Source organism: Pteronotus mesoamericanus, unplaced genomic scaffold (assembly GCF_021234165.1).
Source record: "Pteronotus mesoamericanus isolate MK-2021 breed Mesoamerican mustached bat unplaced genomic scaffold, CSHL_Meso_final contig_48, whole genome shotgun sequence".
NCBI classification, from domain to species: Eukaryota; Metazoa; Chordata; class Mammalia; order Chiroptera; family Mormoopidae; genus Pteronotus; species Pteronotus mesoamericanus.
Genome location: NW_026555180.1, coordinates 4,066,096 through 4,090,539, shown reverse-complemented (window position 1 = coordinate 4,090,539; position 24,444 = coordinate 4,066,096). Strand labels below are relative to the sequence as shown.

Here is a 24,444-nt window from a genome sequence, read left to right as displayed (position 1 = left end):
GATAAAGTTCAAAACTTCAAACCTGAGGTCATATCCCCAGAGCCTCTGGGGGGCATGATTAGGATCCTCCCATTTTTGGAACTAATTTTCCTCCAGTGAAAATGTGTGAGAAGCTTTCTTATAAACCAAAATGTACTTCTGCATATACCAGGCAGTGTCCTTGATACATGCCAGACCTCTCCAGAAGTCAGGCCATGAGCAGCTTGACTTGTGGCACTCCAGTGATCTATGGCCATATTCAAGCATGTCACACTCAGAGACACAAAGCAACAGCCACTTTTCATGTTCACAGATTCTGAGTCAAGAGTTCAAAAAGGACCTGCTGCATGGTGTCAAAGGTCTCCCTAGGCAAGACTGGGAACGCCATCCCAGATGTGTCTGCCCTAACATGTCCAGCATTTGGGCTGGGCTGGTGGAAGGCTGGGCCCAGCTGAAACTGTCCACTATTGATTTGCACAGGCTTATCCATGTTCCAGGCTTCTTCTGCCTTGGTGACTGGGTTCCAAAAGGCAATGTCTGGAGAGGGAGTTTCATGGCCTTTTCTGACTTAGCCTTGGAAGGTCCACAGCATCATCACCTCTGTCACACCTCTTGACGTCTTGGGTCAAAGCAGTCCCTTACTCAAAAAGAAAGACATAGATCTCCACGTCTAGATAGAAGAAGTGTCAAGAATTTTAAGGGCTACATCTAGACAGTTGCCAAATACCTCATACCCATCTCTCACTGACATTTTGGAGATGGGAGTAAATGTGCCATCTTCCTGCTTGCCATCACCACAAAGATTATGTACACACTGTTTGAAAAACATGGGTGACACATTTTCTTCTCAAATTGAATATGACAAAAACCACTATCTTTCTCTCCAGCCACACAAAGACAAGCTTGTAAGCTCTGACTGCCTTTCCACTTACCTGTGGCTTCCCAGGAGAACTCTTCCTGCCACCAGTGCCCACACAGTTTTCCTATTCCCTCCGGCAGTTGTGGGGAACACAGTTAGGAAAATCAACACCAGTCTTTGGTTTAGCCCTGTACCTGGGAATTCTCACTCAAAACAAAGTCTCCTGTTGTCATTTCCTCCCATGTTGTCCTGATGGCACTTTCCATTTGGGCTGCTTGACACAGTCCCTAGGGACCGAGGACAGTTTTGGAATAACTTCAGAAGAACCCTTTTACTTTTCTTTTAAAAGTCAGCCTGTGATGCTGATGGTTTCATTTCTTTTTTTACACATTGTCTCTCCACCCACCCAAGTGATCAGAGAACAAGGTCTGCCACTCACCTGATTTCCCAGGAGTGTCTAACAGATTCCAGGCAGAGTCTGGCAAATTGCACCAGTATTCACTGCCTGGATGAGTTCATGCTCATAATTATGTATGACATGTCTGTCCACCTGAATTAGTATTGAGCAAAAAGGATAAGGACTGCACACAGAGCCAACACTGGTTATCAGTACAACCTCATTCACACTGCTCAGTGACACTGCTAAAAATTATTAGTTAAGGAGAAGAGTAACCAAATTCCCCCAAGAACAGAGTCTAAAGAAGAAGCAAGGGAGGAGAAGTGGTGTGGAGCTGCCAAGCTCCAGAAGGTAGCAGCAGCTTTGCAAAGCACACCCTGATGAGAGGCACCACACACACTGAGTAACCCCAGGAGCTTGCTCAAGGACCACCTGTACACTGCACCAGCCTGCTATCCCACCTTTTCCCAGGAAACACACACCTATACCTTTCAGAGGTGAGCTCCTCACTCTAGTACAGCAGGGCCTCCTTTTAAGCCAGGAAACTCAGCTGGCTGAGAGACAGCACCCCTGTACCTCTGTAATGACCCAGAAGCAGTGTCTGTTGATAGGGCCCCTCTCTTCCCCAGGTTCCCCTGCCTGTTCCATCATCCTATGACCTCGCACAGCAGCTCCTGCCTCAGACCATTTTGCAGAACTCACCTGCTGCCCTAGCACAGGTGAGTCTGGGACTGGAGGAGAAAGGGAGTCTGGCAGTGGAATTTCCCAAGACAGAACATATTGTATCCTCTTGAGTGTGCGAATGCATTAGTGCTGATGAGTAGCATGTGCTTAGGTACCAAAATAGGGAATATTTCTCCCAACATGCAGGAGGGGCTTGTTGAGCTAGGGACTTTGTTTCTACACCTGTCCTGTTCACTACTCTTATCTTCAGAGACACCCTGTCCTTTTCTCCAGTGTGTGTTTCTCAGTCTTTTAAATAATATTTATCTCTCTGCCACTTTCCCATGTTCCTCATTTTTTTACCACTCCACGTCGACCCTGATATTTTAGAAAAGGTGTGAATTAGGCCAAATGTCACAGGAAGATTCTGAAAGGCTCTAAAAGCTGTGACTCCAGTACTACAGACAGCACATTTGTTTTAAAAAGGGTAGGGTGTGGTGCTCACAACTTTGCTAAGTAACTTTCCTTGTTTCAGGAGCATTCAATGTGTTCCTACGTGGGTCTGTCTGTGAGCTAGACACAGCCATTGTTTTTAAGTTTAAGTGAAGTTGGGCATATAAAGAGAGAAACCACCATGGCAAGGCATGTGTTTTTATAGAACCAGTAAGAAAATGTTCTGCCTAGGAAAATCCGATGTGGCTTCCCAGAGGAGGTGATACCTGAGCTGGGCCTGGAAGGATGGGCGGGAGGTTTCCCAGTGGAGAGGGAGAGGACCAGGGTCAGCAGGGAAGAGGGACCCAGGTATGTGCTTCAACAGGGACATTTGGAAATGTCTGACATGCCTGAGGCCTGGGCCCCATCAGCAGTCGTCTCTAATGTTCCTGAAAGAAGAAAAACACAAGTTAACACATGCTTCTTCCCAAAGTCAGGTTTCAGTAAAGATGTAAAAGCTACTCATTCAGAGTCAGCTAACTAAATTAGTCTATATTCATTCTCATTAGGGAAAAAATAATAAAGAATTTTTTATGCTCAAATTTCCAGGCACAATTTGGTAATTAAATTAATACCTTTTTCAATCCAAAGACACAGGAAATGAGAATTCCCTTCACTCTGGGTCTTGCATAGTCAAGAATTTCTTTGTTTTATAATAAATATAAAATGAGTGGTTAAGGCCCCTTTTTTTGTTTATCAGACCTCATTTTAATTAATAAAACAGTTCTTAGTCTATTAGGCATATATATTATACTTAATAACTACATTCTTTAAGACATTTTTGCATAATGCTGACCTTTCAAGTCAAACAGTTGGCTCTTCTCATATATACCCAGCATGCAACAATGAGTTCTACAGTTTTCTCTCCTGCCCTCACTGAGGTTACTACTGTAGCACCTTGTCAGGAAAGGAGGGAAAAAACAAAATCCAAAATCTGGGAAACTAGTGGTTTTACTTCATACCATCCTTCTAAAAGTTTCTAAGTTAGAGTAGACTTATTTATGAAAAATGCCAAGATCATGACTGTAATGCTTGGGTGTTCTGAATGCCTTGAGAAAATAAGAATCTTACTATAAGTAGCACTTATGAAGCCCAGTGCTGATCCTGGAGGACTGCACAGTCTCTCAACGAAGAAAGTCTGCACTGCACACAGCAGAAGCACCCCTGAGTATGTCCTGACTTTCTAGAACTTACCACAGAAGCTTTGTGTCTTGTTTTTTAAATTATCTGATCTAGCTTGTTTTCTTTCTCAGTTGAATTCTATTTCAAAATCCCAGCTGAGTGCTTTGATTGCTTACATTCTTTTTTTTTTTTTTTTGATTGCTTACATTCTGATGAAGATTTTTGTAATACAGTCTGGTATAACATAGGTAGTTTTATACGTACCTCCCATCCCATAATCCCCCCTCTCCACTGGCCTTGTGTCTGGGTAGATAGGTGCTAACAGGGAGCAGAGATCACCTGCCAAGACTTTCCTAAATCCATCCTCTGTTCCAGAAGGGAGTGAGAGGTATAAGCAAAGGGAGACAGTGCTCTTGGAAAAATCATTATCAGTGTCCCTCCTACAAGGTCACTTCGGGATACATGTTCTGTGATTGTACTATTCTCCTTAGTTCTGTTTTGCACAGATTTCTAAGAAATCCGTAGCCACAACTAAGCTTGGGTGAGAGGAGGGAGGGTAACAAGTCCTCTCTGGCCCCAGAGTTGGCAGGGTCACTCAGAACAGCAGCAACATCTGTCTGTGAGGCAGAAATAACTCTCATCTGGTTATGTTTTCTGATTCCATCTTGAAGTTTCCAGCACAGTTCAGCATGTTCCAGACCATCAAAGACCAGCTGGAACAGCGCACACGGGTCCTGCAGGCCAACATCCGGTGGCAGCAGGAGGAGCTCCACAGGATCCAGGAGCAGCTCTGCCTGGTCCAGGACTCCAGGGTCCAGGTGACGCCCCTGCTGGGCCAGTAGTCCAGTGTGGCCTCTCCTCTCTGCTCCCTGATGGGTCCTGATCCACCCTTGAAGGACAGGCAAAGCATCCTCCCCAGTCCCCCTGTATGGCCTGAATATGCCCTGCTCTCAAGCCATGTTGAAACCTCCATGGAAGAGGTACAGGAATAAACACCACCTTTTCTGTCCCCAACTCCAAACCAAACATAAAGTTTGCATGACATCCTCTTCACTCTCCCCTATCTCTGTTGGGCATGTATTTGCTGGCTCGCCTGCATTCATGGGTTTTGAGGTACATCACCCTGGGCTATGCCAGCCTCCATCCTATGGGTTATAAATTCCAGCTCCTAGCCCAGGCTGCCGACAGAGACATGGGGGCAGCTCTGCTTCTGCTTCCCCTCAGTTAAAGCAGAGGGAGGAGGTGTGGGAAGTGATGGCATCTGCATCCTAATGGGGACAAGCAGAGAGGCTGGAAACTGGAGGTCAGCACCCTGCCAAATTGGGGAGCTCTGCAGGCACTGATGGCAGCAGTTGCTGTGACCCCAGTTGTCTCTTCTTTGAATCCTCCTGAGAGTTTCATCTTGGAGGAAAACTTTATACAGGGTCTGGCAGAAGTAACACCATTGGGTGTGGTTGGTAGGGTACGTAAAGGTCTCACACAAGATAGACAGCAATATGAACATTTCACCTAAATTATCATATGGTGTGCTTAAGTGAGATATTGGTATGTTACAAAATTACACACTTATGATTTGGTAATAAAAGATTTTGTATAGATTATCAGCTCATCAAAGGGGGTGCTTTTGTGCCATACCTTGTATATTGGATCTATTTCAAGGATAAATTATTTTTACCAAATGTCACTTATGTCAGTCCAGGACTGTTTTTCTTCCAAAGTGCATTGTTTTGTTTTGTTTTGTTTTTTACCAACCTTTAATTGTAAATGTAATTCTAGCTATTTGGGAGTTTTTCCTGAAAGCGCTAAACCTTTGCACTCATTAGGAGAGACGGAAAGAAGTATAAGAGACTCCCTGGGTAAAATGGCTGGAGCACAGTCCCTGTTCCACCCCTTCACTGTCCACACAGATCCTCGAGTACAAGTGAGACCCCAATGGGCAGGCCATGTGCAGGCATCACACAAGGTGTGGAGTTACTGAGCAACAGGACACACCTGGGGCAGACCATCCTCTGTCCTTGGGCTCACCAGAGTTGCCGTGCATGGCACTCTGAGCCCACGTCTGGCTCCCCAAAGAGGTCGGAGCTCAGCAAGACTCACAGCTCCTGCCCACTGTCACCCAGGCCTGCTTGTGTACATGTGACCAAGCTTTGCTGAGAAAGCCACGGCCACCCCCAGAACCCTGCTGCTCTGCCCCAGCCTACCCTCTTCAGGGACACCCTTGACATTGATGAGGGAAAAGACTGAACCATTTACATAGAAAGAAGTGGAATCATTGAGGTATCTAAGTCCCTATTTACTCATTCTTCCCCAGCTGTATTCTTTTCTCTCTGATCCAAGGTCCAACTGGTAGAACTTGTCTGACTTCAGTTAACTGAATGGAGTTTTTACACTAACAGGAAGGGGGAAATTGAGCCAGAAATTGAAAGCAAGAAAGGCAGGCATATGAACATCCTTCTCAGAGCTCAGACTTTTCTACTTCCCACCTTTTCGACATTAAGGCTATACTCTAAAATAACAGGCAACACAAGTTATGTCTTTCCTTCCTTTTACAAAGAATTACTCTTTTTGTTCCTCATGACCAGTGCATTTTGTTAACCCCCAAACACATATGCCAGCAAGTACATGGAACTGTGAGGGAGAATGTGGAAACCAAGCCTTCAGTTCTGTCCTGGTGTGTCCCTTCTCACTTTATTCCTGTGATATTATCTTTGAGGTGGGATTATCCAGAGAGCACAAAAATCCACAGGTAATTAATCAGAGAACATTTCCTCCAATAGTGGCTGCCTTCTTGTACTTGCAAGTTTAGAGATTTAAAGAAATGCCTTCCAAAATATTTAATCAAAATGTGATATTTATTTAGAAAAAAAAGAAATGATATGATTTGGTCATAAAGAAAAACAAGTAAAAATTACTCCTCCCTTCCAAAAAGTGGGAGTAGATTTAATAGCAATGGCAAAACGTTGATAATTGTGGAAGCTTAGTGAATTATATAGTTTCATTGCACAATATCTCCACTTTGTGTACATCTGAAATATTCTGGAATAATTAATATTTGTAGAAGTAAGCAGATAAGAATACTGAAAAACCATGTATGAGTGTATGGTTGGTTTGTTCTTGAAAGTTAGAAGTATATCTTCTCTCTGATAACTTCCACTTGAACTGGGGAACTGTTTTTCTTCCTGTACAATTGACCGCGGAGCCCTTTTAAGAAGTCACGGCTGGCTGTGCACTGACTCACACCAAAGGCTGCCCCACTCATGCTCTGTCCTCATGCAGTAGGCTTTCCTACTCTACTCATTGGCTCAGATGTCTCACTAAGAGTGTGTACGCAGGTGATGCTTGCTTAGTATGATTTCTAAAAAGATCGGGTTGCGAGGGAGCGGTCCTCTTGCGTGTTGCTGTTTGCACCTGGATGTAGTCACAGGGGAGCGGCCACCTGGCTGAACGCAAAGGCTCCGTCGCCCCCTGCAGTCTGGGGAAGGCTGCTTCTTCCTTTCCTTTTGGGAGCATGTATTCCCTCTGCTAGAAATGCCTGGAAGGACACCTGTTACAAGGGCAATGTTGTTCTCCCTCCCTCCCTTTTTTCCTTTCTTCTTCCATTCATCCTTCTTTCTATTCATCCATCTTCCCCTGCATCCATCCACTCATCCATCCATCTTTTATATATCCATCCATCCAGCAGATGCCCAGGCACTTGGTTAGGCACTTTGGAGATACAGAGATAAACAGGAAATCACACATTAACGCAACACAGTAGCAAACCAAGCATATGTGCTATTATGAAGTGTGTGCTACTAGTGTCACTATTTTATTAATGAGGAAACTAAGGCTTTGAAAAGTTATGAAAATTACCCAAGGTCATACCACTACTACATGGTGGAGGTGGAATTTGAGCTAACGGATGTCTGACTTAAACTAGACTATAGCCTGTCATAAATAAAGATTGCATTTATTTGAGCTGTAATCTGAAGGTACATTGTATTTTACCAGAAAAAAAGTATGTTATTTGGTTTGGTTTGAGTGAGAAGTGCTGAAGTCTAGGTCACCCTGTGTGCTACAAAGAAGCCATATTATAATGGGCAGCAGGAATTACACAAAGCACTAATCCTCAGGCTGAATCTGTACTGAATGGGTACTAAATCTGAGATGATGGATACCCAGAAAAAAATTTTAACCTCTAAAGTGAAAAGAGCCCTCATTTTACACTGCAGACTTCTCTGTTGGGGCTGGATCTGTAACAGGAAAGTGGGGAACAGGTGGCGTGGTGGGAAGCACACTAGATGGGAAAAGTGGTCCAGCTAGGCCACCCACCAACCTCGGGCCTCTGGTAGATGCTGACCCCACCTCTTAACCAGATACTTGAACTGCCTGGCCTTTAAGTGCTCCTCCAGGCATCTGTATGGCATGGTTCTATATCCGCTTTCCCAAAATCACTCAGCAAATGTTACTTGTTGGTTCTGTACTGGGTATGAGGCTGTACCTCACTGATTGAAGGAATTGGGGTTCAAACTCCAGATGCTAGAGAAAGAGAGCCTTCCCTGAAGAATTTAAAGGTAAAAGCCTAAAATGGAGTGGAACGTTTGTCAAAAATCAGAATATATAGGTAATTCACAGCCCCCAGAGAAATAAAAGTTGCCCTTGACATGAAAGAGCTTTTAGTGTAGTGGAACCTGTAAGAATATAAACAGATATGTACAATTATCTCTTTGCACTGACTAAGCAATCACTAGTTAACATTTTGAATGCCCTAGAGAAGCTTCTGTAAAAGAACTAGTTACAGGTCTTATGTTTAAATTATTATTAAAACTATTAAAGTTTTTCTTAAGCCTCTAGAGTCAGATTATCTTGTACAGATTATCTTGTATTTACAAATTTACTAATTTGGTCTAAAGGAATCAATATTTTTACTTGTTTTTATTTATGTTTAATTAGTTTATAAATTTAACAAGTTGTAAATAAGCAACATTATCTACCAAAGCTATTACTTTACCAATCTAATATACCTAAATCTTTCAAACATTTCATATAACTAACAAGGGAGACTTGCAAGCCTAAGAAGTGAAATCTTTGTAAGCACCTAAGCAATTCTTCTTAATCAAATACACCAAACTTATAAATGAGATAGATCAAGGTTCCACAACACTTCAACACTCTTTACAAACTTGATCAAATTCTCCTAAGCCTTTCAAATTAAAATCACCAGGCTAATGTATCACATCCTCTTCAATTATTTCTGAGGCATCTTAGATAACAATGTATTGAGAGTATCACAGAGACTATAAAGCTTATTCTTAAACATGATTTAAAGTACGTGGACTTGATATGATGTCATCATCTCCATACCCCTTTGCCTTCCTGGGAGTGCAGTCACCTTATTAATGGGGGAAATTTTGCCATCCTGGCTGGGAGCACTGGGTTGAAGGTGCCCATCTACAATATGGATACAAACCCTGGTCATTGATCAGAGATTCAAGACTGGGCACAGGGCCTGATCCATGCCACAGGTTAGCCAACTCTCTACCCCCATTATCATGTCATTCATTCCATTGACAAGATATTCCTCCATTCTAACAATAAACTGATAAGCCAGCCTAGACTCTATGCAAGTACATCCATTTATTTTTAAATTTTATTTTTCAATTACAGTTTACATTCAATATTATTTTGTATTAGTTTTAGGTTTACATAGGTCAATTTATTGATAGAACATCTGGGTCTAAACATCTTGACATCTTTAGACCCCCATCACTAGTCTATAACCTTCTCGAAGTCAAGGTCAGTGTCTCTGTCTGGTCCAGTGCTTTATTTCAGGGACCTTGCCCTGTGCTGTGGCATCTGGGCACTTCATGTCTCCATGTCCATGAGAGAGAGTGAGAAAGCAGACCTCTTCCCATGGACAGAAGATACAAGTACAGACCTGTGGAGGCCCTGTGACTCTACCTTAAAGGCATTCCTGTTGTTCTTCCAGATGTTTATGCAGCAGCCAGCTGTATCCCTGAGCTTCAGCAGCACCCAGCAACCTGATGCTCAACAGCAGCTCCCGCAGAAGTCAGCCCCAAGGGCCCATTCCCCACTCACCACCAGCCCTCAGCTTCCAGGGAAGATAACCTCTGCCCAGGTCACAGATCAGCACCTGCTCAAAGAACCATGCATGATATCAACCCAGGTAAACATCTTCACACATGTGCCCCACAAGTCCCCATCATCCACTCCTGGTTTTAACCATTACCAATGTGAGAACACGTGTCATCCACCTCTGTTTGTCGTCGTTTTCCACAGGACCACCATGCTTCTCATCCCCCAGGTTCCCTTCCATTTTCCTCATGCCATTACCACTAACTAAAAGCCACCAGTGGCCTTGCTACTTGACAGGGTCACCAGTGAATAGCACTAGAATTGAATGGAATTGAGAGGTCCTAAGCACCTACTTCTGGAGGATCATGGACACAGCCTCCCTTCAAGCCTACTGTATTCACACACGTTATCATCGATCTAGTGAACCTCTGTGGAGCTCCTGTTATTCATAGCCTCCAGAGGTATAAGAGTTTCCCTTGACCTAAAAGAGTTTCTAGTGCAGTGGGACCTATAAAAACGTAAACAAATAATGTACGATACAATGTGGAAAAGTACATGTAGCAGAGAGTTTAGTCCATCTTCACCCAAAGAGTTTTACTTTAAAATACAGCCTTTTTGTTCTAAAGGTAAACAGGAAAATCAATGTCTGAAAATAGCCAGGAAACTTTTGGAAAAGAAAAACTGAGGCAGGATTGACACTTCCTGATAATGAAAGAGTTTGGAGACGCTCTAAGAATAAAAACACTGTGGTGCCATCATGTGAGTGGACAGTTAGTGATACAGTAGAAAACCCAAAAGAAAATGTAAGCCCATCCCCTAATTCACTGATTATTTCACTCAACAAATCTTTATTGAGCACTCACTGCATGCCAGGCACTAGTTCTAGGTACCAAGGGACAGCAGTGAACCAAAAAGAATCTGTAATATATATGGGTCCCAAAGCAGGGCCGATGGGTGAGTTGGGGGAGGACATTTGGGAGATGGTGCTTTCCCTTCATCTTCCTCATCCTTCTTAGGAATATCAAGGGGCCGTTTCTCCAGGCCCTCACTGGGGTTGGACAAGTCTCCTGTTGTGTCTTACTGGGTTGCCTTAATATGTAAAGGAGCTAATGCAGTTCTTACTGAGCTCCAAGTAAGAAGGGCTTGATGGCCAATATTAGTCCCATTCTCTTGAAGCCACTTTAATTTGTCTCCTACTTTTTTCCATTCTTCTATATCTAGTAATCCCTTGTTGGGGAACCACAGACAATAGTCTTTTATAATCTGTAGGAAGTTAATCAAATTTTATTCTTTAACCTGACATTCCACGGCTTTAAAGAGCTACTGGAGCAGTCAGAAATATACCCCCTGCTCTTTAGAAAGTCCCAAGCCCATTTTTATGGCTGAAATGTTGTTTTTTTTTTACTTTCAGTTTGTATTGTCTGCTGTCCTCACTCTGCCTAGCTACTTATGTAAGCCTCTCCTGGTTAACTGCTAGGGAAGTGAATGTGGTGGGTCAAAGTGTGCTGCTTGTGAGGCGGGCTCCCAGGGATGTCACCCTTTGGTCACCCCTAACTCTCTTATGCGCCTCAGTTTCTCTCCCAGTCATCTAAAACGGCTGGAAGGGCTTGGAGTGCTGGGTGACCAATCGTTATATCACACATTCCCGGATTAGCCAAAAGTATATTATCACGATTGGAATTCCCTGTGAGGCCCCTGTGTGTCTTAGGGATTCACCTCAGACACCTCCACAAGGCCCCCACTCATGTAGGGATGCTCGAGGATTCCAGATGGAGAGAGAAAGTGCCTCTTATCTTCTGAATCCAGCCAAAACCGGAGCACTCATGTAAATCCTGGCTATTAATCTCTTAATGAATGGAAACTACCTGACAATACATAGGAGCAGAGGGAGGAGAGGGAAACCAAAAGGAAAATGGGCACAAAAGACAGCCCTGAGGAAAATTCCCCTTCTTAGACACACTGGTGGCCTTACCAAACCAATGGTGCCACTGTCCCTTACCTTTGGGATGAGTGCACACAAAAATCCCACTGTTCTAGGTGTGCCGTCTCTGACATGGGCTCATAACCTCTTGGCTGCCACAGGTCCCAAAGTGAGGGTCCCTGTTCAGGCGCCAAATGTAGTGGACCCTGTCCTGCAGAGTCTTCCAGTTCGCCACAGATGAAATAACGAGTCGTTCCAGACACCAATTATCTGTCAAGGAAAGGAAAGGGGATGGCGATTCTCTATAGTGCAGAATGCCCTGAGATCTTCTCTGAAGTGGCTTTTATTAAGAACAATATGTGCAGGGATATACAGCATGCATGCAAATATTATCAATCAATGCCTAAAGGCTCTAATTCCAGATAGATAAGATAGATAGATCTTATATAGCAATTGAAGGAACACAGGGATTTGCCTCAGGTCAGGGTCTGTTAGACATGCTGACATTCAGAGGGTTGTTAAGGTATGGCTCCTGAATTTAGGAATTCACGCCTTCTGTTTGGAGCTTAAACATCTGGTTTTCCCTTATGAAGGCAAGGCAAAGCAGAGCAAGCTTCAGTGGATACAATGCATTCTTTAGGCCAGATTTCCCACAGTGTTAGCATCAGATCAAGCCTACCTCTAGCATTCCCAGTTTTCTGGATGAGACTTACAGGCCCCTTTCTAGGCCTGGCTCACGCAGGGCTACAAATAACATGGCTATTCCCGATACCACACAAAGCGGTCCCCAACAAGTGGGAAAAAAGAGAGAAATAAGTAAAAATCAAGTCAATGGCAATGCAGAAACACTGGTGAAGGAGCGGATGGGTTGGAGTTTTAACCAGGTGGCCAGAGACAGGCTCACTGAGAAGATGGCACTGAAGCAAAGACCTGCAGGATGAGGGAATGGTCATATTGGCATCAAGGAAAGAGCATTGCACATACAGGAATCAGCAAGTGCAAAGGACCTGGGGCAGGAAGAGGCCACAGATCTCACATCTGGAGGGGAATTTGTGAAGCAGAAAGTTGTTCAGCACACATCTGTGGCTTGTCTACTGAGAGCCTGGCACTGCCCTAGGCCCCAGGATGCAAAGAGTCATTGAGGTGTTTATAATTGAATGGGGAAGACCATCACAAGATCAAAATAATTTAATAAATAGTCAGTAGGTCCTAAGGTAGACAAAAAGGCCAAGGAGTGTGGAGGAAGGAGATTCTGGGAGGGTTCCTGGGGAGATGGTAGCTGAGCTAAGTCTAAGATTTGCCTTTCTCATTAATATTAGGCTCAGGGTCACAAGTCAACGAGAAGCATGCAGATGATACCGGCAGGTTGCCACCCGGTGGGCAGTCTAACACCCTGGTTCAGCAGCCCCTCAGCTGTGCTCTCACCAGCTCTGAGCCTGACCACACTGGCCTCCAACATCCAGGACACCAAGCAGTGCCAACCCAGCCCAGACTTCAGCCATGATAGGCAGCTCAGGTAGGGAGACTGCCCTTGTTTATAAGATAACTGAGGCTGAACTTGAGACTATTCATTGCAGCAAAGTTTAGATTCCCAGGCTTCTGTAGTTGATCTCTGCTAATACAGAGGCAAGAGAAGGTAGGTCTTGATGGCCAAAAGACATGGTCTGCTGTGTTCCTCATCCTCTGAGAACAGCAGGCAAAGGGATTCCTGCAGACAGAAAGGTTCCAGCCAGCCTGGGTGGGTGCTGTGATTGTCATCCAGCAGGTCTACAGTTTGGGTACTGATCAAATTCCCATTTGTCTCTTCCTCTGCTTGAAGGCTGTTGCTGAGCCAGCCAATCCAGCCCATGATGCCTGGGTCCTGTGATAAAAGGCAGGCCTCCGAGACTGGCAGGACTGGACAGCACATCAAGTAGGTGGTCAAGTGGAGGGAGGAGGCCGAGAGCTGCACTGGGTGGTCCCAGGCTGTCAGGCTCTCACCTGCCTACAGCTCCCCCGTGAGTCCCACACCCTTTGAAGGACTCTTCCCTCAGCTTTTCTTCCACCATTTCCCATTTGAGTAGATAAAACTTTATGCCAGTGTTCCATGCTTAGAAAAGGACTCAAATGAAATAATTAATTATATCCCTAATTTTTCATTACCCTCTGATGTCTTTGCTGGTCTAAACGCCTTCACCCTCAGCAGTATCCCAGGTAAATGTAGCCCTTGGCTGCAGGTGACCAGCACATGCTGGCAGATTCCACAGCACACTTAGCCTGCTCTGTGATTCTAGAACTATGCTGCAAGACTGTGAGACCCTGCAGTGCGGACCCTCTGTCCCTCCCAGACACACAACCGCCTCTCTCTCCTTTCCCCAGGAGCAACCCCAGGAGCAGAAGCAGCTTTGCTTAGCTGTTTAATTCTAGAGACAAAGGTTACTGGAGACATAGGAGAGAGTATTTGAACAGCTACTGGAAAACAGTGGCCCCATGAAGTGAAGCATAAATGGAACTACTTCATGTCTTTTTTATAAAACACTGATTTAATTTGTGATAGAAGTTCACCAGGACAGTGCTAGATAATTAGGCCTGGTGTGCCCTCACACAGAGGTCTTAAAAGCATACCCTTTGACCATCCCCAGAAACCCTTTCTCCTGTGTCCTTCCTCAGCCACTAACACTAGTAGCAGCAGATGGTTGCTGAGCATTTCTGAGGGTCAGCAGCCTGTATCTACATCATTTCATTTTGTCCTATATAAACCCAGTGGGGGGTGGAGGGAGTGCACAGTGCAGAAGCTGCTTTTAATTCTTTTATGATGCTCTCAATCATGTGGAGGTCGTGGGGTTGGTTCTGGATTTTGCCTGTTCTTCCTAAGATCCAAATGAGTGAGAACAAAAAATCTTGTTATATTGCTTTTCAGAGATGCTTACAATGCAGTGAACTAGGCAAAAATGGAAATTCTTTCATCTGGTAACTGTGCCATTTTCAGTCAGTGCAATAATTAATACCCTCTCCATCTCCTCCTACCATCTCTTCCAGGCCTGATCTAACATTCCATCCTCTAGGATGTGTTTGGCTGTGCCTCCCACACATACAGAGGCCTTTTCAGGGGAAGTTTGGAACCCCCAAATCCTGTTTAAATGATCCCAAATAGAGAAATGACATTTCTAAAAACTATACTGCCAAATGTACTTCTCTCTAGTGTCTTTAAGCACCTATTCCTCATTTCTGCTCCTCCAGAGCCTTCCTAATGGCCTTCCTCTACCCACTGTTAATGACTCATTAATATCTACACCTATCCCTTTATTTTTTTATTGTGGTACAATATACATAACATAATATTTACCATTTTAACCATTTTTAAGTGTACAGTTCTGTGGCATTAAGTAAATTCATATGGTTCAATCATCACCACCATCCATCTCCCCAAATTTTTCATCTTCCCAAACTAAAACTCTGCACCGATTAAACACCAGCTCTCCATCCTCCCAGCCCCTGGCAACCATCATCCTACCTTTTGTCTCTAGGAATTTGACTACTTCAAGCACCTCATATATGTGGAATCTTAAAATATTTGTCCTACAGTGATTGGCTTATTTCAATCAGCATAATGACCTCAGGGCTTATCCATGCTGTAGCCTGTGTTAGAATTTCCTGCCTTTTTAAGGATGAGTAATAGTCTGTTTTATGTATAGACCACATTTTATTTATCCATTCATCTATCAGTGGACACTTGTGTTGTTGGCTATTGTGAATGATGCTGCTGTGGACATGGATATACAAATATCTGTTTTGGTCCATACTTTTATTTCTTTTGGGCATATACCCAGAAGTGGAATAGCTGGATCTTATGGCAATTTTATGTTTCACTTTTTAAAGAATCACTATGCTGTTTTCCATGGTGGCTGCACCATTTTAAGTTCCCACCAACAGGACACACAGGTTCCAATTTCTCTACATATTCATCAACACCTGTTATTTTCTGGGGTTTTTTCCATAATAACCATCATAATGGATCTGAGTTATATCTCATTTTGATTTTGATTTGCATTTCCCTAATGATTAGTGGCATTGAGCCTTTGTTCATGTGCTTATTGACCATCTGTGTCTTTTCTTCAGAGAACTGTCCATTCAAGACTTTTGTATATACTTTAATCAGGTTTGTTATTGTTAAGTTATAGAAGGTTTTTTTTTTCATATTCTGGATATCACTCTCTTTATAGATAAGTGATTTGCAAATATTTCTACTGGCTGGCCTTTACATGCCATGGACAGTGTCCTTTGATGCACAAACGTTTTTCATTTTGATGAGATCCAGTTTATCTTCTTTTCCACTGTTGCCAATGCTCTTGGTGTCCTATCAGCACCTCTTTTTTAAAAGTCTGCTTTTTCTTTCCCATGTGAAATTAAACAGGTATCCACAGAGCCAGGCCATGTTTCCAAATGCAGACGTGCACAGCACCAGCAGCAGCACCACAACCCCCATCCTGCTGATGGGACAGGCAGTCCTGCATCACAGCTTCCCCAGCTCCCAGCCAGCACCCCTGCAGCCCACACAGACCCAGCAGCAGCCTCAACAGCACTTCCTGCAGGTGGGCGCTGGGAGATCTCAGGGCCAGGGAAACAGGGCCCAGCTCCAAGCCCACTCCTTTCCCCACCTTGCTTTAGAGGTGATCTAGCCCTTGGGACTAAAATAAACCCCTAAGAGATTTGTATTGCAATCTTTATAGTTTCTAATGTTCATAATTCTCAAAGGTTATAAATATACACCGTATGGGAAATTTAGTATCAGCTATTATACTTCACATGGTTATATGCTAAAAATGTCCATTTTTTAAAAAGTAATTTTTATTATAGTATCTGTATTTTTAAAGCGAGAATAAGGCTCTGATAAGTATGTTTGTTTCACTTGCTGGTGTGTTATACCAAAGCCTTTTACAAATATAAAATTAAATCACATTTAAAGACTCATCAGAATTCCTTAATAAATGCGATAATGTTGTCTGAAGTTGGGCTTTCCCAGACCATGTGGTCACTAGTTACTTCTAGCAAGTGCCAAAGACACTGGCTTTCCCCCGACCCCCCTGCCCTACTGGCACCTTCAGAGTCATACAAGATTGTGCAGTGGCAGGCATTTTGAGAGCAGTAGGCTAGAAATGAAAAGAATCATCCTGGAAGGTCTAGAATCTATATAATTTAACTTTAAAGCTACTAAACCATCTGTGGTATACTTTTCAAATCTCTCTGACCCCAGGCATAGTGGGAATCAACTCAAGACTCAGCTTTGCCTATCTTGTCAACTTGTAGGATCCCAAGCATGATTTTGGATGGGAATTGATGCAGGCAGAACCTGAGGGAGTGTAAGAAGCCTCCCGTGTTTTTCTTCAGTGGTAGCAACAAAGATGCAAGGCTCAGGCTGCACAAGTGCTCAGGCCTCCTTGGAGACCTCAGGGCTTACAGTGCAGTGTGGGAAGAGTTTGTTACAGAGCGGCCAGGCTCTGGGTTATTGCTGAGTGAGAGCACTATGGCTGGGACGCCTCTGTGAGAAAAGAATTCAGTGTTCTGCTGCAGAGCTGGACACTTGGGAAATGCTTGAAGTGCAGATTAACTTATGGAAGTGAAGGGCCAATGTTCTAGCAAGAGAGACAGTCTTATCCAAATTGGAGGGTCAGCTGTGCCTAAGCAACTTCAAAAATGGAGTGGACAGGAAGAGTGGGAGGTGAGATTGAAAGGTCTAAGTGTCCAGAGTTGGGCTTTGGACAGCTGTAGTTCCTGAGTGCAAATGAGGATGTTTCCTAATAGATGCTACAAACAACAGTATTTGGAAGGAGTTATGGTATCAGGGACCACTAGTGAAAGTGTGCAGATTGCATGTGTGTTTGGATTCTGCCATGCCAATTATCTGTATGTGGATCAGCTTCCAACATCCAGAAACATACATACTACATGTGAGCCATGTGCACATGCTCAGTCCCTACAGGCACACCAGGTCAGAAGGAACCCTCGTGCTGGCCTGAAGCTTGCCTTCACAATTCAAGCCTGTCTGGTAGAGAATGGGGTTCCTTTCTCCCTCATGCACTGTCCCTCCAAGGTCCTGCCCAAGCCCTCACTACAAGACCCCCAGCCATAGAGGAGACTCCTGTGGTCTGTCTATATCTGCATTTCAGCTGAGGAGTTGTGGAATCACAGAAGAACCTCTGGAATCCTTTTCCTTTCCTTTCTAGGTACAGGTGCCAACCTCTTTGCACATGGAGCAGCAGGAATCTCCACTTCTCTCCACCTACTCACCCCAGCCAGGGACCCTGGGCTTTGCCCCACAGTCCCAGCCAGACCCCTCAACCTTCCCAAAGGGTCAGCAGCCTGTCTGAGTCCTCAGTCCTCCAGCAGCTGCCCCAGTAGTACCCTGGCACCTCAGTCAGGTCCCAATCAGCTTTAACCAATGGAAGATTAAGTGGGGAGAAGAATTTGAGCTAAACCGTTGGCCTTTGTGCACACGGCGTACATTTCAGATCTTCTGGATAGTAACCATCCCTTGAGAATGGCGGATGTCACATGGGAATGATCAGGGATCCAGGTTGGGTTTCCCTTGTTTCTGCGCTCCTTGGGCACACTCCACAGCCATACTTGGATGTCATGACTCAGTCTACCTTATCAGATGGCTGGTTTCACTGTACCTTCGTGACAGCACACTGGTCACTTTAGCCAGCAGTGGGCCATCCACATGTGCTAGCTGGACTTCATTCTCTTAATCCTGTTTTCTTTGCATTCCAGAAGCACCAGTTTAGAAATATTTTGAAGGGAGAATAAAGAGATTATTTTTTCATTATTTTTAAATGGTGGTTTTTGTTTTAATCTGCAGAGCAGCACAGATAAGGTAACTTAGGCACTTTTGATTTTAAAAAATAATAAAGTCTTATGACTTCATTAGGAGACCACAGTAGCAAAATAGCCAATGAATCAGAGAACAAAGCTGGTCATCACTCACCAGGTAGCAGCCCACACCCTCTGGCCTGAGCCCCACACTCTGCTGGTGATTACTTTTATAACACTGGACTGTTTCCTGTTAACTTTGTTGATTGCAACTACTGGACAGCTCAGAGCAAAGCACAGTCATGCAACTGACAATCCAGAACCTTGAGAACTGAAGAGATATGAAGGGAGCGGTTTCACAAGCCAGAGAGGCCTGTGAGGTGCCCAGCCCCATGGACCCCCACCTATGCCGAGCCTGCGAGCCAGAACGCTGTCCCTTGCTACACATCTTCCACAATAAGACCCAGAACTGGATTTATTTTTCAAAATACACTTTGCTTTTTTTTAAAATATGTTTTCTTATATTGAGAGGTTTCTAAAGAAAGGATTTTATGTAATTACAAGATGGAGTGTAGTCAATTGTACAGCTGTTGTAACAATGACCTATTTCTATATAAAATAAAATTGTATGGATTATGTGCAAATTATTTTGTATCTCAGACACAGTTCCTTTTCCAAATATAAAAGTATAAAAGTTTTCTTGTGTTTTTCTGTAAGTGGACATTTTGTAATAAATTAACAGATTTGTACAATTTCCTCTGGAGGCAGTTTCTGTCCCTTGTTATATATGCATGCATATGTATTTTCATCATTAAACATATATATTTTTAATTTCATGATGTTTCTAAGGATAATCAAATATGTGGAAAAGGTGGAAGCAAACAATAAATAAAACAGGTAATAGTGTTATGTTTTTAAAACTATATGTGCATCAGCCTGTCAGGTCCCTGATTTTTATGTCGTGCCAGAATAAAAACAATGGTTCAATGTAGAAATGACAGCAAAACAGACAAAAACAGAAAAGTACCTGGAAACCTGTCAACCTTATAGACATAGGTAATCTGTGGAGAATAACAAGATATTTGCCACCAAAGCATTCATCGGCTATAATTCAGCTGGGGTGAGCTCCAGGGGCTCTGACCAACAGCACTCAGACATCACTGATGCAAAGGGTGCATGTATGTGTAAGAGACATGCACACATATCATACTGATGAAGGCTGAATGAGTAGCAGCATCTTGGAGACTTCTGCCAACTACAGACATCCATCCTGCTTTCCCATGAGGTTTCATCATGCTGACACAAGGGTGCCTGGTACACTGTGACTGAGAACCAATGAGGTGGTGATGCTCAGCACAGCCCTTTCCACAGCCACTGGCCCAGAAGAACTGAGTTCCTTTCATTCCTCCATCACTGTAGTTCGTGCTCCTCCTGTATTCCTGTAAAACACAGATCACTCCTCTCAACTCTATGACTAGGATCAGGCTTGAATGGCCTGAGACACTGCCATATAAATACACCAAAAAAGAGTTTTATTCATCACACAATTGCTGTATTCCTGGGAAAAGATAAGTCTGAATATTTTGCATGCATTCAGATCATTTACTGTTTAAACTAAAGGAACCAGAAAGGAACTCTTTTTGAAAGAAAAAGTCTGTGAAACTGGATTAACTACTTTGTAATTTAACTGTTTTGTAGAGTGGACAATCTGATTTTTCTGTAAAAGAGTTTGTATTTTAATGGGCTGTCTGAATTCTTATTTCTAAGTAAAAGAAGATTTTTAATGGAAACAGCATTTAATCACCCTATGATTTTCTAGTTGGAAGCCATTAAAAGAGGGAGGGATATGCCATACTACTAATTTAATTTAGTGTTGCTTAAATCTTAACACATGTTCAGAATCTGGATAAACTCAGGAAACTCTTATTGTGTAATGTTTTTGTATACCCACATGGTATCAGGGAAAATTTAATCCCTAAGCTTTCCTCTCTTTTTTCCTTCTTTTAATCCCTAAGCTTTTGATTCTTTTAATTTTGTTCATTAAAAAGCTGTTTTGCAACCCTGTCCTGTTTCCAGAAAAACCATGACCTTTCTATTTTGAAAACTATAAAGTCTTGGCTCATGAGAAATGACTGAAATGTGAACTCTGGAATATACCACCTTTTTTAGTATCTTAAACTAGCTTAACTGAATTGTACTAATGGCAACTAAAATTCACTAGTTTAAAATTTTTGTTTTTACAGGAAACATGGTGAACTGATCAACTATTAGATCATTTTAAGCCATGATGTTTTGCACTCTTGCCTAAATTATCTGGTAAAATTTGAGTGGTACAAAATTGCTTCAATTTCTCTTTATTTCACGTGAGGCCTGAAGGTTTTTAGAGCCAGCCATTGATAACCTAGAGAGAGGTTACCTCCTTGGTTAGGTTTACTCCTAGGTTATATGGGTCCTTGATGATCCTTTCCCTTCTTTCTCCCTATTGTCCCCCTCCACCCTCTTCTCAGGTTACTGTCAGTTTGTTCTTTATTTCAATGTTGCTGGTTATATTTTTCTTCGCTTGTTTGTTTTGTTGCTTAGGTTCCACTTATAGGTGAGATCCTATGGTATTTGTCTCTTACTCCCTGGCTTATTTCGCTTAGCATAATGCTCTCCAGTTTTGTCCATGCTGTCGTGAAGGGTAGGAGTTCCTTCTTTGTTTCTGCTGTGTAGTATTCCATTGTGTATACGTGCCATAGTTTCTTGATCCACTCATTTATTGGTGAGCACTTAGGTTATGTCCAGTACTTGGCTATTGTAAACTACACTGCTATGAACATTGGGGTTCATTGGTTCTTTACATTACTGATTTGGGATTCTTAGGTTATAATCCCAGCAGTGGAATCGCAGCATCAAAAGGCAGTTGTAATTTTAGCTTTTTGAGGAAATGCCAAACTGTTTTCCAGAGTGGCTGTACCACCCTGCATTCCCAACGACAGTGAACTACAGTTCCCTTTTCTCCAAAACCTCAAAGACACTTGTTGTTTGTTGATTTGTTTATGATAGCCATTCTGACCAGTGTGAAATGGTCTCTCATTGTGGTTTTAATTTGCATTTCTCTAATGGCTAGTGATCCTGAGCATCCTTTCATATGTCTCTGTGTCCTGTGTATGTCCTCCTTGGAGAGGTGTCTGTTCAGGTCCTTTGCTCATTCTTTTAATTGAATTGTTTGTCTTCTTGGAGTAGAATCATCTGAGTTCTTTATATATTTTGGGGATCAAACCCTTGTCGGAGGTATCATTGGCAAATATATTTTCCAATATGGTTGGTTCCCTTTTCATTTTACTGATGTTTCCTTTAGCCGTGCACAAGCTTCTTATTTTGATGAAGTCTCATTTGTTTATTCTTTCCTTTATGTCCCTTGCTCTACGGGACATATCAGTGAAAATGCTGCTGTGTGGAATATCTGAGAACTAGTTTCCTGCCTATGTCTCCTCTAGGACTGTTATGGTGCCATAACTTATCCTTAAGTCTTTTATCCATCTTGAATTTATCCTTGTGTATGGTAGAAGTTGATGGTTGAATTTCATTTTCTTGCATGCAGCTGTCCAGCTCTCTCAACACCATTTGTTGAAGAGGCTATTTTTACTCCATTTTATGCTTCTGCCCCCTTTGTTGAATATTAATAGACCATAGAGACACAGGTTTATTTCTGGGCTCTCTATTCTGTTCCATTGATCAATGTGTCTGTTCTTATGCCAGTACCAGACTCTTTTGATTACAGGGGACTTGTAATATAGTTTGATAACAGGTATTGTGATCCCTCCTACTTTGTTCTTCTTTCTCAAAATTGCTGCAGCTATGCTGGGTCATTTATGGTTCCATATAAAGTTTTTAAATGTTTGTTCTATATCTGTGAACTATGTCATTGGTAATTTTTTAGTGATTGCATTAAAGCTAAAAATTACTTTGGGTAGTATGGACATTTTGATGATGTTCATTCTTCCAATGCATCAACATGGTATATGCTTCCATTTATTTGTGTCTTCTTTAATTTCTTTCTTCAGTGTTGTGTAGTTTTCTGAACAGGGCTTTTACCTCCTTGGTTAAGGTTATTCTTAGGTACTTTATTTTTCTTGTTGCTATAGCACATAGGATTTTTCCATCTGATTTCTGATTCTGATATTTTATTGTTGGTGTACAAAAATGCCTTCAATTTCTGAATATTTGTATCAGAAATACTTTGTATCCTGCTGGTTTGCCAAATTCACTTATTAGGCTGAGTAGTTTTTTGGTGGAGTCTATAGGGTTTTCTATGTACAGTATAATGTCATCTGCAAACGACAGTTTTATTTCTTCCTGTCCAATTTGGATGCCTTTTATTTCTTTTTCTTGTCTGATTGCTGTGGATAGGACTTCCAATACTATGTTGAACAGAAGGGGTGAAAGCAGACATCATTGTCTTGGTCCCAATCTTAGTGTGAAAGCTTTTAGCTTTTGCCCATTGAGTATGATGCTAGCTGTTGGTTTTCATATATGGCCTTTATTATGTTGAGGTATGCCCCCTTTATTCCCATTTTGCTGAGTGTTTTTATAAATGGGTGTTGTACCTTATGAAATGCTTTTTCCACATCTATTGATATGATCATGTGGGTTTTGTCCTTACTTTTGTTTCTGTGATGTATTACATTTATTGACTTGTGAATATTGAACCATCCTTGCATCCCTGGGATGAATCCTACTTGATCATGGTGGATGATCTTTTTAAAGTATTGCTGGATGTGGTTTGCCAATATTTTGTTGAGGATTTTAGCATCTATGTTCATCAGTGTTATTGGCCTGGAGTTTTCTAACCTCGTTGTATCTTATCTGATTTTGGGATTAGAATGATGCTGGCTTCATAAAAAGAGTCGGGGAGTCTTCCCTCTTCTTCAATTTTTTGGAATAGTCTGATAAGACCAGTGGTTAGCTCTTCCTTAAATGTAAAAATTCTCCTGTGAAACCATCTGGTCCAGGGCTTTTGTGTTCTGAGAGGTTTTTGATTATGGCTTCAATTTCAACAGCTGTTATTGGTCTGCTCAGGCTTTCTGCTTCTTCTTCATTCCAAATATAGAAGCGTATATTTTTCTGGAAATTTGTCCATTTCATCAAAGATCAAATTTCTTGGCATATGATATTTACAGTAATCTCTTACAATCCTTTGTATTGTTGTAGTATTAGTTTTAATCTCTCTGCTTTCATTTCCAATTTTATTTATTTGGGTCCTCTGACTTTTTTTCTTGATGCGCCTGCTTAAGGGCTTGTCGATTTTGTTTATCTGTTCAAAGAACCAGCTCCTGGATTTATTGATCCTTGGAATTGTTCTTTTAGTCTCTACATCATTCAGTTCTGCTCTGATCTTGATAATTTCCTTCCTTCTACTCTCTTTGGGCTTTGTTTGTTGTTGTTTCTCCAGTTCTTGGAGGGTTAGGTCATTTATTTGAAGTGTTTCTATCTTTTTTAGGTTGGCCTGTATTGCTATGACCTTCCCTCTCAGGACTGCCCTCACTGTGTCCCATAGGTTTTATACTGTTGTGTGTTCATTTTCACTTGTTTCCAAAAACTTTTTGATTTCTTCTTTGATCTCCTTATCGACCCATTCATTGTTTAATAGCATGCTATTCAGTCTCTGTGAGTTTGAATGTTTCTGAGTTTTTTCCTTGAGGTTGGTTTCTAGTTTCAAGCCCTTGTGGTCCAAGAAAATGCTTGTTATGGTTTTAATTTTCTTGAATTTGTTGAGACCTGTTTGTATCCTATCACATGGTCTATCTTTGACAATGTTCTATGTGCATTTGAAAAAAATGTGTATTTCATTTTTGGGGGATAAAGGGGCATATATATATATATAATCGGTTAAGTCCATTTGATCTAGGGCCACAATATTCTTATTGATATTTTGTTTGGGAGGTCTATCCATTATTGACAGGGGAGTGGTAAAGGCCCGTGCTATCAGTGTATTGTTATCTACATCTTTCTTAAGTCCTTCAAGATTTTCCTTATACATTTGGGTGTTCTTATGTTGGGTGCATATAGTTTTAGAACATTTATGTCTTCTTGATGGATTTATCCTTTGAGTATTATGAAGTGTCTCTTTTGATGTCCTTTGTTTTGAAATCTATTTTATCTGAT

At 42.3% G+C, this 24,444-nt stretch overlaps 1 protein-coding gene across 1 annotated transcript in view; it reads left to right on the top strand.

Moving 5' to 3' along the window:
* Window positions 1–19,160, top strand: part of NPAS2 (neuronal PAS domain protein 2) — a 179,676-nt gene extending 160,516 nt beyond the window's left edge. Inside the window, exons 15-21 of the mRNA XM_054578030.1 lie at window positions 1,865–1,954; window positions 4,184–4,330; window positions 9,481–9,678; window positions 12,828–13,024; window positions 13,328–13,420; window positions 15,902–16,079; window positions 17,712–19,160. Of these exons, the coding sequence (XP_054434005.1) occupies window positions 1,865–1,954; window positions 4,184–4,330; window positions 9,481–9,678; window positions 12,828–13,024; window positions 13,328–13,420; window positions 15,902–16,079; window positions 17,712–17,855 (1,047 nt within the window). The 3' untranslated portion in view covers window positions 17,856–19,160. The remainder of the gene's footprint in view (window positions 1–1,864; window positions 1,955–4,183; window positions 4,331–9,480; window positions 9,679–12,827; window positions 13,025–13,327; window positions 13,421–15,901; window positions 16,080–17,711) is intronic.
* Window positions 19,161–24,444: the final 5,284 nt, after the last annotated feature.